The sequence below is a fragment of the Nothoprocta perdicaria genome, unplaced genomic scaffold (assembly GCF_003342845.1).
Source record: "Nothoprocta perdicaria isolate Ctin4 unplaced genomic scaffold, notPer1 scaffold_57, whole genome shotgun sequence".
Classification (NCBI taxonomy): domain Eukaryota; kingdom Metazoa; phylum Chordata; class Aves; order Tinamiformes; family Tinamidae; genus Nothoprocta; species Nothoprocta perdicaria.
Genome location: NW_020455832.1, coordinates 820,899 through 836,227, shown reverse-complemented (window position 1 = coordinate 836,227; position 15,329 = coordinate 820,899). Strand labels below are relative to the sequence as shown.

Below are 15,329 nucleotides of genomic sequence, written 5' to 3'. Positions count from 1 at the left end.
AGCCGCGCTCCCCCTGCCGCCTCTCCCCGCGCCGCAGCCGCCGCTCCTCGCCGCCCATGGCCGCCCGCTGAGCGGCCGCCGCTCGCGTCCCGCCGCGCCGGGCAGCCGCGATGGGCAACGCCACCTCGTGCTGCGTGTCGTCCAGCCCCAAGCTGCGCCGCAATGCCCACTCCCGCCTCGAGTCCTACCGCGCCGAGGCCGAGCTGAGCCGCGACGACACGGGCTGCAACCTGCAGCACATCAGCGACCGCGAGAACATCGACGGTGAGCGCGGGGCCGGGGGCCGCGAGCGGGGCCGGGGCGCCGGGAGCGGGGCCGGCGGGGGCAGCCGCACGTTCCCGCGCGCCTCGTGATGACCCGGCGCCCTCTTCGGGCCCCTGAGGATGCGSCTTCATTTAAGGTGTGAGGCGGAGCGGGGCTTGAGCTGCCCGGACCGCGGTCCCCGCGCGGTGGCGGCCCCGGCCCTGCGCCCGAGCCCGGGCCGTTTGACTGGGCACCSTCTGGAGATGAGAGCGTTGCTGTCAGAGGCCTTTGCTGCACGCAGCTGGAAAAACGGAGCGAAACAGGATCAGTGGGTGGAAAAACTACCTAGCGAACCTCGGAGGTGAAAGCAGCGGTTGTTGATGGCAGGCGGATTGCTCCTAGCCAGCGCCGTGCTGCCCAGCGCCATCGCCTGCATCCTGCGGCAGCAACGCGCGGCTCTGCCTCGCGCTCCCGGGCGCGCTCCTGGGTGGCAGGAGGAGCRCGGGGAGCTGGCACGTGCGGAACTGGCACGTGCGGCCGCGCTTCCCAGCGCGCCAGCCCCGCGGACACTGCTCCATACAGTCATTTGTCCAAAGAAACATTTGTTGGTTGGTTCGTTTGCGGCATCAGGGCCCGTCTGGTCCCGACAGCCTGGCCACAAAACGTAGTGAGAGGATACTGGGCTGCTGGTGTTYTATTTCTTAGAGGCAGTTATTCCGCTTTTGCTGTAGACTGCTTGAAGCTGTGCAGCGTGAAAGTGCCTGCAGATGAGACGCTGCGAGGAAGCTGAGAAATGGGAGGGTTTTCCTACCATTTGCAGCGCTGTGGAGATGTCTGAAGGACGAGAGAACAGTTCTCTGGTGGTCTGTGTCTAGAACAGAAAATGCTGGGTGTTGATGCCTCAGTTCCCCTGTCACTTGTGTAGTGTTTCCAGGAGTTTCTTATCTAGGTCAGTGTTGCCAAAGATACAGATTAATTTTGTTTTTAGTAGTGGTGACAATGATTGGCTCACTGTGAATCAGATTTGTTTGACATGTTAACATGTTAATATGTTGACATGTAACAAATTTATATTTCTTGATTTCCTTGAATAAAAGGCCTACCAGTGGGCCTAGTCTGTAGGACAGGGATGTTCAGGCTCTAGAAGGGCTCATAAATTTTTCTGACGAGTATTTGCCTTTGGAGTGGGTCACCCACTTGGATAAAACAGGTACTTTGACAGACACCAACTGACCCGTGGGCTCCTTCTAAATTTTTGAGAAAGGAGACCTGTTTATTGCAAGATGAGAGGGAGGGAAGGCAAATTTGTGGAGCAATCTAACTTGAAATCTTAGTGCCAGTGGAGCCAAGTTGCAGTTTGCCAGTTGTTATATCCTTGTATATATCTGCAGTGCCCTGCTTTGGTACCGCTGCCGGAAAGCAGGAGCGAAGCAGAAGGTTCGTGGTGGAGGCTGCTGCTGCTGCTGGAGCGCTTCCCGCCTGTCCCACGCCGGCTCCCGCTCTCTGCCCCGCGCTCCTGCTCCCAGTGTTCCTGAAAGTTCAGCCCGCTTCAACAGTCCACGYGTACACAAAATTGCCTCTCCAAACTTTGTGTCATGACCAGAGTGCTCATTGCTAGATTATCTAGGTCCTAAAACATTCACATTAAAAAAAAGCAAACTTCTTTTTTCCTTCATGTTGGTGATGAATGTCTATAAATTCTGGGTCTTGTTTTTGGAGGGAGAGCCAAAGCAGTATTGTGGAGCTCAGAGGGAGCCCTCCCTTTTCAATGGCTTATTGCAAATGGGAATTTTAACAGGCTTAAAAAATTCCTTTGCGAAAACCATGACCATGGGTTCCGACTTGCATGATTAAGGCCTGCATGTTCTACATGACTCAGTCATCAAGATACTTCTTTATGTCAATATTAATAGAAAAAAACAGGAAAAAATGTTGCAGACTTGCACAGAAGAGGCGTAGAACCAGGTTAATGTGAACCGTTGTGTGTGTGGACTGTGCGGCGTGTCGGCGAGCGCCGTGGCTGGGCACTGGTGGCCGCGGTTGCCGGCTGGGCTGCCCCTGTGTCCGCAGCTCTGGGGTCGCTAGGCCAGGGCTGCCCTCCCGTTAGCCAGGGGAGTTGCTGGGAGAGCTGCTCTGGGAGCACAGGGCTCCTGCATGGATTTCCCAGTTGGCTGCAGTGGGCTCTTTCTCCATAGCATGTAGGGGTTATGTTCACAAAAATGATTGCGGGAAGTGAAGCTGATGTCTCATGAGGAAACAGCCTGAGAGGCTGTTAATGAACTAGGAACTATGTGGAGATTTTCCGTACCATTTAAAGAAAAGATGCTTCTTAATATTTAGTCCCCCCCCTACCAAATGTGTATCCGATTTGGAGAAGAATCTCTTTCAAAACCTTGTTCCCTTCGCTGGAACTTGTTCCCTTCCCTGTGCTCCGGTCCCTGTGCTGCTCTGCGCTCTTGTTTGCATCCCTACCCGAGCGTCTGCGGGAGGTCGCGCAGCCGAGCACCGCTGCAACCTTGCATGTGAAACACGTTTGAGCCGAGCCTGCCGGGGCCTGCATCGCTGAGCGTTGCCCTGTGCTGCCGCGCTCGTGACGCGCGCTCAGGGCTGGCTGCTTTCTTCCCCATCAGCTCCAGCTCCTCATTTTGTGGTGYTCCTTGCTTCAAAATTAAACACCGTCATCTTGTACAAAACCTGTTTAAAGCGTCGTATTTCCTGTATTGTTCACACCAAGTCAGTTAATTTCTGTYCTTTAAGGATGATATTTTAATATTTAGCTGTACAGGCTTCTGGATGCACACACGTTAAGACTAATCACGTTTAAACTTATTCCTGGCCAGTGTTATTAATGCTTTGACAAGTGATTAAGATTTTCATTTAAAGTGAGCTGCGCGTGATCGCCAGTCTTGGCTGAGTAAATTGGTACTTGAAACAGGATGACTTGACTTAAAATTGTAAGTCTCTGAAGGTATAAAGATGACTGCGTTTTGAGATGGTTCGCTTTCTCCTCGGATTTACGTGTAGTGAGAACAATGTATTAAAAAGAAACGGAGCGAACCTTTCAGGCCTGTGGTGCCGCAGCGGAGTGGCCTGATTTCCTGTGAGGGCTTTTGAGGCCTGAGGGAAGGATGTTGCTGCAGCTGGAGGCCCTTCCAGGCCGGGCTGCCCAGCGGCGAGTATTTAATATCTGTCATGGCAGAATGATGTTGATCTCTGAAGCGTATTTGAAAAGCTAGCAAATGCTAATAAACTTCTTAAACTTAACAATATATTATTTGGAAACCGCGCGTTTAGGTATTGTTTTCACTGGAATAGTTACCACTTCTGTATCTTATGTAGTATGTCTCCTTATAATCCATCTTTAAAAGCAAATATTCCAATGTTGCTGAAATGAGTTGTTTGGATGTTTTAACGTTTCCCCAGCTGGAAGGGACTTTCTGCGSAAGGGCCAAATTTCACAAGTTGGTTTATATTCCGAAACTGGAGCTGTATCTGGTGCTGAGTGCTTGGCTGTCCTGYCGCATGCTCCGCTCCGCCCCACGGGCAGCTCTGGAGCCTCAAACCGCGCTCTGTTTGGGAGGGCCCTCCTCAACCTGGAGCGCCTGTAGCCTCGGCAGGAGGAAGCTCTTGGCAGCAGCGCTGTCCCCAAGGCTGGTCCTTAGCTGCTCCGTGTAGATGCTGGCCAGGGAGCTGTGTCATTAATGAAAGATAATCACAAAGCTACTCAAAGAATTTGGTGGTTTCCATTCTCATCACGGTTTGTAACATCATTTCAGGCTGGAAAACTGTAAAAGGGTTTATTAGAGAAACTGTTGTCAAACTAAGGATCTTTCTCAGCTCAGCACAAATGTACACTGGTCATTAGCTGGTGTTATTTACTTCCATTTTTATTTCTTTGCAAAATAATTTAGTTTCTGTTAGGTCAGGGTAATGCTGTAAGGATTCTAATGTAGTACAATTGCTACCCCATCAGAGATGCTGTTTGCACTGAAAAAAAACCCCTGTATTACTGTCCCTGATCATGTGGACATGCTACAGAAAGCCATGTAGCCTTCGAATGCTAAACAAAATTGTGGATAGAAGCAATCCTAGGATTAAAAGTGGGTTGTCTTCAATTCCATGTAACACTTCTACGCTGGCATCCACTGTAGTGCTTAGAGAGGGGTAGGCACCGATGCTGGGGTGATCCCGAGCCCCCTTTACAAGAGAGGAGTCAGCCCTCAAAGATTCCCAGCTCATCCTCTAAAGAATATCCTATGGATATTGGATTGAGATTCCAAAGATATTAGATTGAAAATGAAAGGGTTTACTTCAACTGTGAGGAAATCCACATAAGACTTGGCAATTTTAAGAGCTGCCTTTGCTTGCTCTGATGGTGCCCTTAAAAGTGGGGTTGATGAGTTATTCCTAGATGTTGGGCTGAGCGGCTAGTCAGAATGCTGCATAGCCGAACCAGCAGAAGATGCACTGTTGCTAGAGGAGGATGTCAGACTGTTGGTGCAGGGATCATTCTCTAGGTCTTAGCAGGTTATTGGYATCATTAAAGCTGTTTCAGGTAGGCAGTTTGTGTCTGCAGATCAGTGTTTCGAGAGGCCGTTCCTTCCTTTTTGTCACTGTGCAGTCGTGTTCATGAAATGTTCCTGAATACCTCCGAGTATTGGAGAAGCGCGTTTCTGTCTTTACTGCTGGAAGGAATTTATTGCCTGCCGATACTGAGGATCTGCTGTGAAAAAATAAAGTCCTGCTTGATCAGCAAAGATGTTTTGAAATGTTTCTCTATATTTTTTTGCTTATTCGTGAACTCTCTAGGGAGCRAGGAATTTAGAAACTATGAGATTTTGCTGCCTTTGTAGTTTTTCKTAGCATTTAGCGACAGTTCTACTTTCTATCCCAAAATACTGTGGTTCCTTTGTCTTTCCTGAACTTCCTAAGGAAGGGGATCCACATTACTCAAGATCCAGAGTTTGGAGGTGATGCTGAGCCAGGTAGGACATGGTGCCCTGCTCCAGGTAAGGGACGTTCTTGGGCTCATGGCAGTGGGCTCTGTAAGCAGGAATCACACATTGGAGCTGCTTTGGGAGCTGGGAATTTTGTAAAATGAAGCAAGGGACGTAATGACCTTGAAGGAATAGTTAGAGGGCTTCACTCTTAGCCCTGTGTTCAGAGTGCTAAGTCACATCTGTATTTCCAGCTTGAAAAAGGGTTGTCTCTAGGTAATAACATGTCATATACAGTTTATATTCCACAAACTGTAGTGGCTCTTAGTTGGGCTTGCCCCGCTTCCCCTTCCTTAGAGACCTCTGTTAAAATAATCAGTGGGAAAAGCAGGTTAGAAATATTTGGATCAGGAACATTCAGATCGATTCAAATAGAAATTTCTGCTTCTGGACAGTTGCTTCATTGACTGGGGGAGTGCAGCCTTGTGCTGCTTGTGTCACTGCTGTCACAAATTAGGGGCTTGGCAGTCTCTTTTGATACCTGTTTGTGGTTTGTTTCATTCTCTTATTGTTTGAGGGCTCCAGGCCTTAGCTATACTAGTTGTGGAGGATAGGAATTAGGAATAAAGATACTGTCTGTTTGCTCATTTATTTATTTATTTCCTAAATGTTTCTAGTATTTTATAGCTTCATATCTTTCTCCCTGAAAGGGAATACACTCCTTTCAAGGTTGCTGATTGCTTTTAGCAGTCTTTGCTTTATGTATTGGTTTTGGTTTTATTAACTAAATTTATGAACCGATATCATTGAAATTAACGGATAACGCTCCGAAGGCCAAGTGTAGTTAGTGCGAACTGTTTTGCCTGACATATAACACATAATTCTGCTCTGTGTCTGCTGAAGTTTCAGGTTCTGGCTGCTCATGCAGCTGCATCCAGACCCGGCTCTTCCGGCTTCCCATCTCCGGGAGGTGCAAAGTATAACTTGGGAATCCGAAATCCTCTCCCATTACCACTATTAAAATAGGAGCATAACTAACTACTTAACATRTTTTTTCATGTGCATGTTTTGAAATTCTAATATTATTGAATATTAAGTAATAATAATAATAATATATCTATTTGCATTTGACCTGAGTGGGTTTTTTTTTTTTGGAAAGGGAATCTGTAACGAACATGCAAGAACCCTTGCTCTGATTAATATTTTGATAATTCTTGCTGTGTGGTCTTATATAGCTTGTTCTTACTACTTAGATCTTAAGCAGTAGATTTGCAGCCTAGATGTAGGATAAGCACCAAGCTAAAACCCAGCTTGCCAGGCGACTGACGAGGTCTTTTCCGTGTGAGTCCCCGGGAGGCCCTTCCTGCTCCTGGCTGTGCGGGGCTTTGCAGGACTGCGGTGGCRCTTCCCGCTCCCGCCGTGGCCGTGTGGTGCCCTGGCAGAAATCCTAATACCAGCTAATCCGTTGGCGCGGGCCGAGGGGCTGTGAGGGGGCTCTAGGTGCTGTGTCTGCAGCTGAGTGTCCTCTCCCCATCAGGACRATGGGTCTAATTTCTGGTAGACACTTCTGCTCTCTGGGTCAGGCAGCGGGAGATCAGAGGTGTAACTCTGCAGCGGGCTGCGCGTCCCYTTTGTAGAGGGTTCAGGTATGAGGAGGATTCCTGTGGCCGAGGTTGGTGGTCTCCTGTGGTCCTGGAGATCCAGGCTCTGCAATAAGAGAGATTTAACTAGTCATTTTGTAGAGAAAAATGAGTCAGACCTGCCCTTGAATGATAAAGCAATCAAATGAATTGAATGATAAAGCAATCAAAATTTCCTTTTAAACCTCAAATACGAGCAGCGATGTAAATGCTACATCCAGGATGCATCCTTGGCAAAATGGGTATCTAAGTGAAAGGGTCAAATTTAGCTGGAAACGAATATTTTGTGAAAAGTAGGCTCTCGACCTCAAGTCATATTTCTTTAAAAGTATTATAGCAAACAGTTATTTTTATAACAAGTATTTGAATCACAGTTTATACAATCCAAACACTGAAGCATTATGTTACTACAGGAGGACGGGAACTTAAACAACTGCTCTTATTATTTTCAACAAATCTGGCTCTGTTTTGTTTTTTTTTTTTCCTTGTGTATACTTTAATTTTGGAATATAAACTTTAGAATAGAATTATAGACCTCTTTCCAGAGCAGTGAAGCTCTGATGTCTGTGGGGAGCAAAGGAAGGGACTTTAGGAGTCCTTTTGTGCCTGATGGTGTGTGGATCAGCCCAGGGCGGGTTCACGTGGGTGTCCATGTGTTCGGGACTTGTGTTCGGCACTCTGAAGCGTGGGGCTCAGACCTGGTGKTTATTGGTAATGAAGTAGGGCACTGGGTGAGGTGGGCAGCGCGTGTTGGGAGGGGGCAGCGCGGTCGGCGCGCGGCCCGGCCGGCCCCGTGTCCTTCCCCTCCTGGCCTCACAGTCTGGCATGAACTGCTCGTGAGCTTCAGGGAGCACAGGTTTGCCCGCTGACCTGCCCTTTGCTCCCTTCTTTATTTTCTTCCACACCTCTGTGGTGGGGAAAGACACTCTGCCATAGTCTGTGGCTTCCAGTTTGTGGCCTCAGCCCAACCCTCCGCACCGCCATCCTGCTGAGTCCTCCTCTCTGACCTTCCCGCCCCTCCTGTTTGACCCCTTCTGTTCTGCTCTGCTTCCTGAGAAATCCATTGCTACGTTTGCTGCACATTCCTAGCTCCTACCTCTGCTGCACTTGTTACTGATAAGCAAATAACATAATCCTTATTCTCTCACATTTCACAACAGTTACTCACACGTGGGTAAGATTTCCTTATTTTTCCTATATCTTTGGACTTTAAATAGCATTAAACAAGCTATTTTGATCTACATCTTCTCTTCCGTGACTGTTGGAAGACTGTACGTTATGAGGAGTTTATCTRCTGGCTTACAGTTTGTGATGACAAAGAAATTGCAATACTGGGCTGCAATTCTTAAAAGATATTCTGAGATTGGGGGACTTATTTTTAAAGAGAAGTGGAATGCATATGAGTTGCTTTCTTTTAAATAAAAAGCTGAAAATGGATTTAGTTAGTAGCAGTATTAAGATTTGCAATTCATGGAAGAAAACTGTTCGTAATTATCACTTCTGTAATTGAAACTTCGCCCATGCTTCAACGTGTCCAGCTGTATGTAAATCTCCTCCAACTACGTGTTTTTGCATTTCTTTCCTCATGTAAATGAGGGATCTCCTTGGCTGCTCCTCGGGGCTCTGCTCTGAGCTGGCGGCCAGGCTGGGTGCTCGGGCTGCCCCCAGGCAGGGGCTGCCGGGTGAATTGGGAGCCGTGGGCCCCTGGCAGCGCGGGGYGGCAGGGCAGAAGGGCTCTCGCACCGTCACTCTCTTCCACTTGGCTGCCGTGGCCTCCTGTCCGCAAGAAGCTTCACACTGGGGCCCTGCAGGCCGGGGGGCCTCCAGCCCCGCTCGTGCTCCGTGTGGTGACGGCGGGTTTGCCGTGGGCCCCACTGTGGGGACGCACGTTGGCCCCAGGGAGCGTCGCGCGTGGGGTTGGCTGTGCTGCCCGGGGGTGCTGGAGGGGTGCACGGCCCAACTTGGCTCCTTGGTGTGACAAAAAGGAGCTGGAAGCACCTGGTTCCCAAGAGAATTCGCTGGCCTTCTCGGGCCAGGGTCACTTCCACACTGGGAACTCTGTTCAGACMAGTTCTCATGCAGGTACAGCAGCAATGCGCTGCTAAGGATAATCTATCAAAGGAATAGGGAAAATAAAGTTATCTCCAGGTCACAGCCTTTGGTGGGGGCACTGCAGGGTAGTCAGGCATTGGGAAGCTTCCGTTCAGCAGTGCCCTTGAGCTGCACTCTCAATCCATGGCAAGCTTTAAAGCACTTGTGTTTGCAATGGTATTAAAGCACCTGAGCCTGCTCTTATCTTGCAGTTAAGTCCTCCAAGTTCATTTTTACATGGGACCTGTTGAGTGGAGCTGAGAGTGAGTGAGAGAGCAGCGCTGGTTAATGCAGCTGAAAACACTGGACCTGCCCCTGCAAGATGCTCCCAAGTTGTCTTTTCAGCAGAGCACTTCGGGGAAGTGATGTGGCATCTGATGTATTAACTCATATTAACTTCATTTCACTTGCTAATGTTTCTTTAAGTAACTTTTTTTTTAGTCTATATCTGTTAGAAATAAAAGGGAAAGTACGTGCTGATGAAGTTTTAACTGTTTTTTTCTGTAATCTGGAAAGTAATCTGACTCAGGCCTGTTTGATCTCTGGAAAGATCTCAACAGCATTTTTCAGGTACAGGGCAGGTGATATGTTCTTACCTTACAGAGAAAAAGAGAGCTAAGACCTGCTTCAAGAAAACAGTTTAGGACTGATGGCAAATGCAGTGGCCTCTGCTCTGTACTGTCTCTGTCTGATTTCTTCGTTCACCAGCTGCTCTAGATCCTCCTCTTCTGCTGGTCTTCTCTTTCTGCCATTGTGGTGGGGATTTTATTCTTCGTCAAGAAGAAGGCGTCATCAAGAAGGCTTACCCGCAGGATGGAGTTATCCAGGATGGGTTGTGATGGCCTTTTCTGCTCCCGCAAAATAARCAGAAGTGTTTAAGTGCATTTTCTGAATGGAGCTTAAATCGGACGTGAAGAAGAAACCACTGTCTCCCTGTGATAACATGCAGCACTTGCCACCAGGCACATGCAGATGTGTGTTACACAGACAGCTAATATGTTGGTAGTTACCATTATTTCCATTAGTTTCTTTCCTTTAATTAAAAGGGTTTATTATCATCTCCGTGGTGGTATTTTGACCTAATAAACAGTTGAGAATCAAAGAATTACTTGCAGATGAAGGTGGTGGTGATGAAAAACACTTTACATATTCATACCTGTGCCTGTTAATAAATAGTTGAGTCTTGGATGATTCGTGTTTCCCAGCTCAGTCAGCGGTGAGGAGGGTAGAGCTGTCCTCTGATCCCTCTCTGTTCGCCAGAAAGACGGGATTAAACAAAAAGGATTGATSAGATTTAGAGGGAAAGCTGAAGGGGATTTGGACATTAACTAATCTGGCAAATACTGTGTCTGAATCTTGACAAGAAGATTCATTCTAAAGTTATTGTATGTGCTCTTTCCCGTCATGCAAATCCTTTTATTTCCCAGTTCTAAAAGGTTTCTGTTTTCTAAGGAGAGTATCTTCATGCTGCAGGCTAGCATTCAAAATAACAATATGTGTCTATCAAGAGAAGCAGTTTCCATGTCAATAAATAATATTTATGAAAGAGTTGAAAGCACTTGAAACATGTTAGAAGACATATGGAGAATGGGTAGGGAAATGCTGTTTTATTCACTTTTACTACAGACTGTCACAGCAATCACCACATCCCTAAACTGCTTGTTTAAATACCCTTCTGTCAGCTCTAAAACTCACTTTGGGTCAAATGCTGATCTGTTGTAAATAAGCTTTGCTGAACTCCATGGACGTGCAGTAGTATGTGCCATTTAAGAAAATCTGCCTCTTTATTTCCCAAGGTGCTGTATCTAGGTGTCTCCTGAAGTCAAATCTTTTTCTGTCAGTTCAGGACAAACAAAGAGTCAATACAGTCCTTGCAGTGAAGATGTTTTATTTGAAATAAAATAAATGCTGTCAGATTTATTGAAAARAAACGAAATGTTCTAAACAAAATCTAAAGCTCTTCTTTCTCTATAGAAAAGTAGAGACACTGTGAGCGTAGAGGCAGTTGTGCCACAGAMCTTCCTGTCAGGAACATGCAAATCAAATAGAGCAGATTATTAAAACTGAAGATTGTTTTGCTTATTTCCTCATTTCCCAAACATCATACAATAGGTCCCCTTTAGCTGTTTTTGTTCTCAGGGAAAGACAAAAAAGGTGAGAAAACCTTCCTGGAAGTAGTTGTGGTCAGAAACTAAGGATCCTTCCCTTACTTGGTCCTTCATGCTTAGTTTTTCTGTGGGCATGATTTCAAGGTGTGAAGGAAGGAGGGGATCCTGCCCCTCTGCTGAGCTCTGCTGAGGCTGCACCTGCAGTATTGGGGGACAGTTCTGGGCTGCCTAGGAGAAGAGGGATGTGGAGCTTCTAGAGAGGGTCCAGCGGAGAGCAACAAAGATGATTAAGAGACTGGTGCATCTCTTGTATGAGGAAAGACTGAGTGAGCTGGGCCTGTTTAGCCTGGAGARGAGAATGTTGAGAGGGGATGGATCTGATCARTATGTATAAGTACATGAAGGGTAAATGTAGGGAGGAAGGGGCTAAACGCTTCTCGGTGGCCAGTGACAAGACRAGGGRTAATGGGTACGAGTTGAAACACAGGAAGTTCCGTCTACATGTGAGGAAGAACTTTCCTGTGAGGGTGACAGAGCCCTGGAACAGGCTGCCCAGGGAGGTTGTGGAATCTCCTGCTCTGGAGGTCTTCACACCCCACCTGGATGCCGCCCTGTGTCCCGTGCTCTGGGTGTCCCTGCTGGAGCAGGGGGTTGGACTGGATGATCTCTAGAGRTCCCTTCTGACCTCAACCATTCTGTGAGCCYGGTTTTCTTGGCACTGTGCTAACAGTGCTTTCCAACAGGGCAGCAGAAGTGGAACTTAATGCAAGTTTCATGTTTTCAGTTTCCCTTCCCCTCCACACACCAAATGTTAGAGCGTTTTAGCACAGAGTCTTTTGCCAATGTTGGGGTCTCAGTTTCATTCTGTATCTTACATTCACGGGCTGAGCTGAACAGCAGGGCAATCTGCTGGCAATACCACTGGCAATGCACGGAGATGTTTTGGTGGCATTTGCTTTTTAACACAAAAGTGTGATGGGATGGGCCCTGAACTCCTGGCAGGCAGGAATTTTTGGCATTTACCATCTCAGTTCATTATGGAGTGGAAGATGTTGCTTTAGGTAAAGAAAAATATTACAAGCAAGTGTTGACATTGTTAATTCAGTTTCTGTTTATGCTGTCAGCTAATCCAGATACCCATTTGTTTCATGAGGCTGCTCTTCCATCAGCTTTATTAAAATTGAGTTGGCCCTCAGCCCATCAGGAAGTACCYCCAGTTTTATTTGTATTGTCATTGAAATATTCTTTATGTATTAATTAAATCTCATTCTTGTAAGGGAATTTTGTATTTTTCCTTTTMTGATTCTGTTGGGTTTCCTTACCTCATGCTTGCAGAAATCCCCATAGACTACTGAAGGAAGGACTGTCTGCCTTCTGGATTATCTTTTTGGGCTTTTATCCTTGCTTTGTATAGATGAACATTCTGATTTTTTAAATTGATAATTTTTCAGAAGCTTCTAGTTACAATCAGAAGTCTAGCAACTTCTAATATTTTCCATTTTAAGTAATTCTTTATAATTCTTTTTGATCCTGTTTTTTGTTTCTCCATTGTTACCTGAGAAAATTTCCTTCTGCAGGTGGATCAATTGTTAAGTCAGAATAATGGGGAGCTCCCAGTTCAAATACTGTWTTCTCGWTTTTCTGTTGYGCTCCTCTGTTYACCACATGAACATGGACAAAGAGAGGAATCCAGATCTTACTGTAAGGAAATGCAACATGAGATACCAGTGAAAACAGCACAAGTCTCATGAGCAGGTACAGCGCTGCTGTTAAAGGCATGCTTATTAATCAATTAAAATAACTTGCTGTCATAGCACTGTGGAATTAAGATACAGGAACTTGATCGTTAAAGCCTCTGTTGTAACATCAAAATGTGTAAAAGACTTGTCTGGGTTTTTGTCCTCTTCTCTTTGAAGAAAAAAACGATTTAGTAGACTTCAAGTATGTAATTGAATGGCCTTTTAAGCAGGGAACTCTAATTGTGTTATTTTTAGAGAAACCCTTATCAAAATTACATCTGTGCCTCTCTACATGTGTGCGTAAGCTCTAAAGTGCTTAACATGTTAGAAAATGCTTTTGTATTTTTGTATTGATTAGCAGTGCTGTTTTGTTTCCTAGTGGAAAATACATCCTCCCACAAAAGCAGCCTTACCCTGTTGTTTGATGCTGTAGGACTGAGTGTTCATTTTCTAGCAACACGGAAGTCGAACAGAACTGCAAGTGTGTGTAGAGCAGAAAAGCTTCAGGGATAACCGTGGGCTCTGTGCAGACATTGATCTGTTGGAAGGGGTGTCTGTATGTTTTGTCTAGCTATAAACTCTTTCTTCAGTCTGGAGAAATTTAATCCCTGAGTAATGAAGTTCTTTAACCAATTATTTTCCTTTCCTACAATTATTTATTTACAGACCTTTGAACATTCTAAATTCTGCCAAGGCTAATTCCTGATAAGTGATGACACCTGCTCTCATTTATCTCCACACTGTAATCCCTTTTAAGGGCTTGAATCTGCCTTTTTAATCTGCAGGCTCCTGTCCYGGGGTCTCCTTTCAAAGCTGCTCATGTGTGTGTTGGAGTTGATTGCTGATATCATTTGAGACCAAGGCAGGCTGGAGCCTGATGGGTTTTATCTTTGTCTGCCATATTGTGCCTTTGGTAGGCAAAATTCCTGGTATAGTTGTTTTACTTTCATATTAAAAAAAAAAAAAAAAAAAAAGGTTGTGCTAGGTAATTATCTTCTATGGAACCAATACAAAGAACCAAAACAAAATTACAGATTTAAAGATTTTTTTCCCGTGTAATTTATACCTAATTGCCATGTAAATAGTGGTCTTTGAAAATGTTTGATAGACTCCAAATTTTAAAATATTGTTCAAATGAAGAGGATATTTATTGAGTAATGGTACCATGTAGCATTAAAAACCTTGGCTTTGCCACTGGAGACTGGGAGCAGGTAAGAAGTGTGCTGATTCCCAGAGTCCTAAGCATCCAAGAGTGCAGCTCCGTGGAGAATTCCCAAAATGTRGGAGAATTCTCCGTGGGGAATTCCCAAACGTGGCAGGTTGGAAATAAAGCAAATTTGCACCCTCACTGTGTATGTTGACCTTGTTTTATGAGGATATAAGGGTTTTTCAGATGCTGGCAGTCCCAACGGTCAGAACAGGCCTTAAGATTATGGTGAAATGGAAAGAAGCATCTGGCACGTTCTGAAAGAGACACTGGATAAGGCATCTTTACCCTACAAGTGAAAAGGGCTCCGTTATGTTTGCTGGTGAAGACCCTGGGCTGGTGTGGGAGAAGAAAGAGCAATCCCTCCCTCTCTCTTTCTCATCACTGTGAATGTTGGATCGTTGCTTCTTCCTTCTTGGGAATTGTTAGGGGCAGACAAGGTGGAGACACTRTGAAGTTCCATCCTTCAGGTCCTCGAAATCTTCATCAGAAGAGAACTTTGCAAGTTTGAAAGTTCACCTAAAATATGCAGCTTTTACAGAGAGGAATTGAAACTTCCTGAATGAAGGCGAAAGTGATAATCGTGTATTAAAAATGTATGGGTAGCCACGATAACTGAAGTGTTGAAAATTCTTAAATCACTCTTGGGCTTTTGTAATTTTCATGTATGTTTGTTTTGGGGCATTGTAAAATCAAAGAGATCCCCAAAATCTTCGTATGAAGCTGACCCCTTCGAACAAGCCCTAGCTGTGCCTTTGCTTAAAGGGCAAAAGCCCATGTGCCTCTAGACATCCATGGGTGCTCTCTGCGTGGTAGGGAGATTTTGTGAGAGCCCTTTCAGAGTGACGTGGCACTGGCCGTGTTTACTTGCACAGAGCGGTGGTGTCGGAGACGGCAGCGGGCTGCGTATGCAGTCCTGTCATCGGCAGTCTGAGTAGGCGTYGAGGCAGCACATTTCACACCAGAACTTGTTTAATGCAGAGGTGCTTTCCAAGGAGGACCCTGTTAACCTTTTGGTTTCGGTATCAATAGCAGTTATTCTGGTTTGATTGATGATGTGTGCATTATGGCATGTGGCTGCCTTGACAGGGCTAAAAATCGASCCTCAGCAAGTTCAGTTGGAGAAGGAGGGTTTTCTTTTTCTTTCTTTTTCTTTTTTTTTTAAAGTAGTTCTTGTTACTGCTGAGGCTGCCACAAAGTGAGCCTGACCTCAGCTAGCACTAAATGCAAATACTGGAGCTCTGTAAAGATCTGCTTTTCAGGTTTGTGCAAATAAGCATGGGCAACAACCAAGCAAGTGATAACTGTCTAAATCGCGGACAACCAACCCCTTGCACAAGGTGAGGCTGTAACATACTGCCATG

At 46.0% G+C, this 15,329-nt stretch overlaps 1 protein-coding gene across 2 annotated transcripts in view; it reads left to right on the top strand.

Annotated features, from left to right (window-relative positions):
* The first annotated feature begins 103 nt into the window (after positions 1-103).
* Positions 104-15,329, top strand: part of CCNY (cyclin Y) — a 101,391-nt gene continuing 86,165 nt past the window's right edge. For both annotated transcript variants that reach the window (XM_026048765.1, XM_026048764.1), the window contains exon 1: positions 104-264. In XM_026048765.1, coding sequence (XP_025904550.1) covers positions 111-264 — 154 coding nt within the window. In that variant the 5' untranslated portion in view covers positions 104-110. The remainder of the gene's footprint in view (positions 265-15,329) is intronic.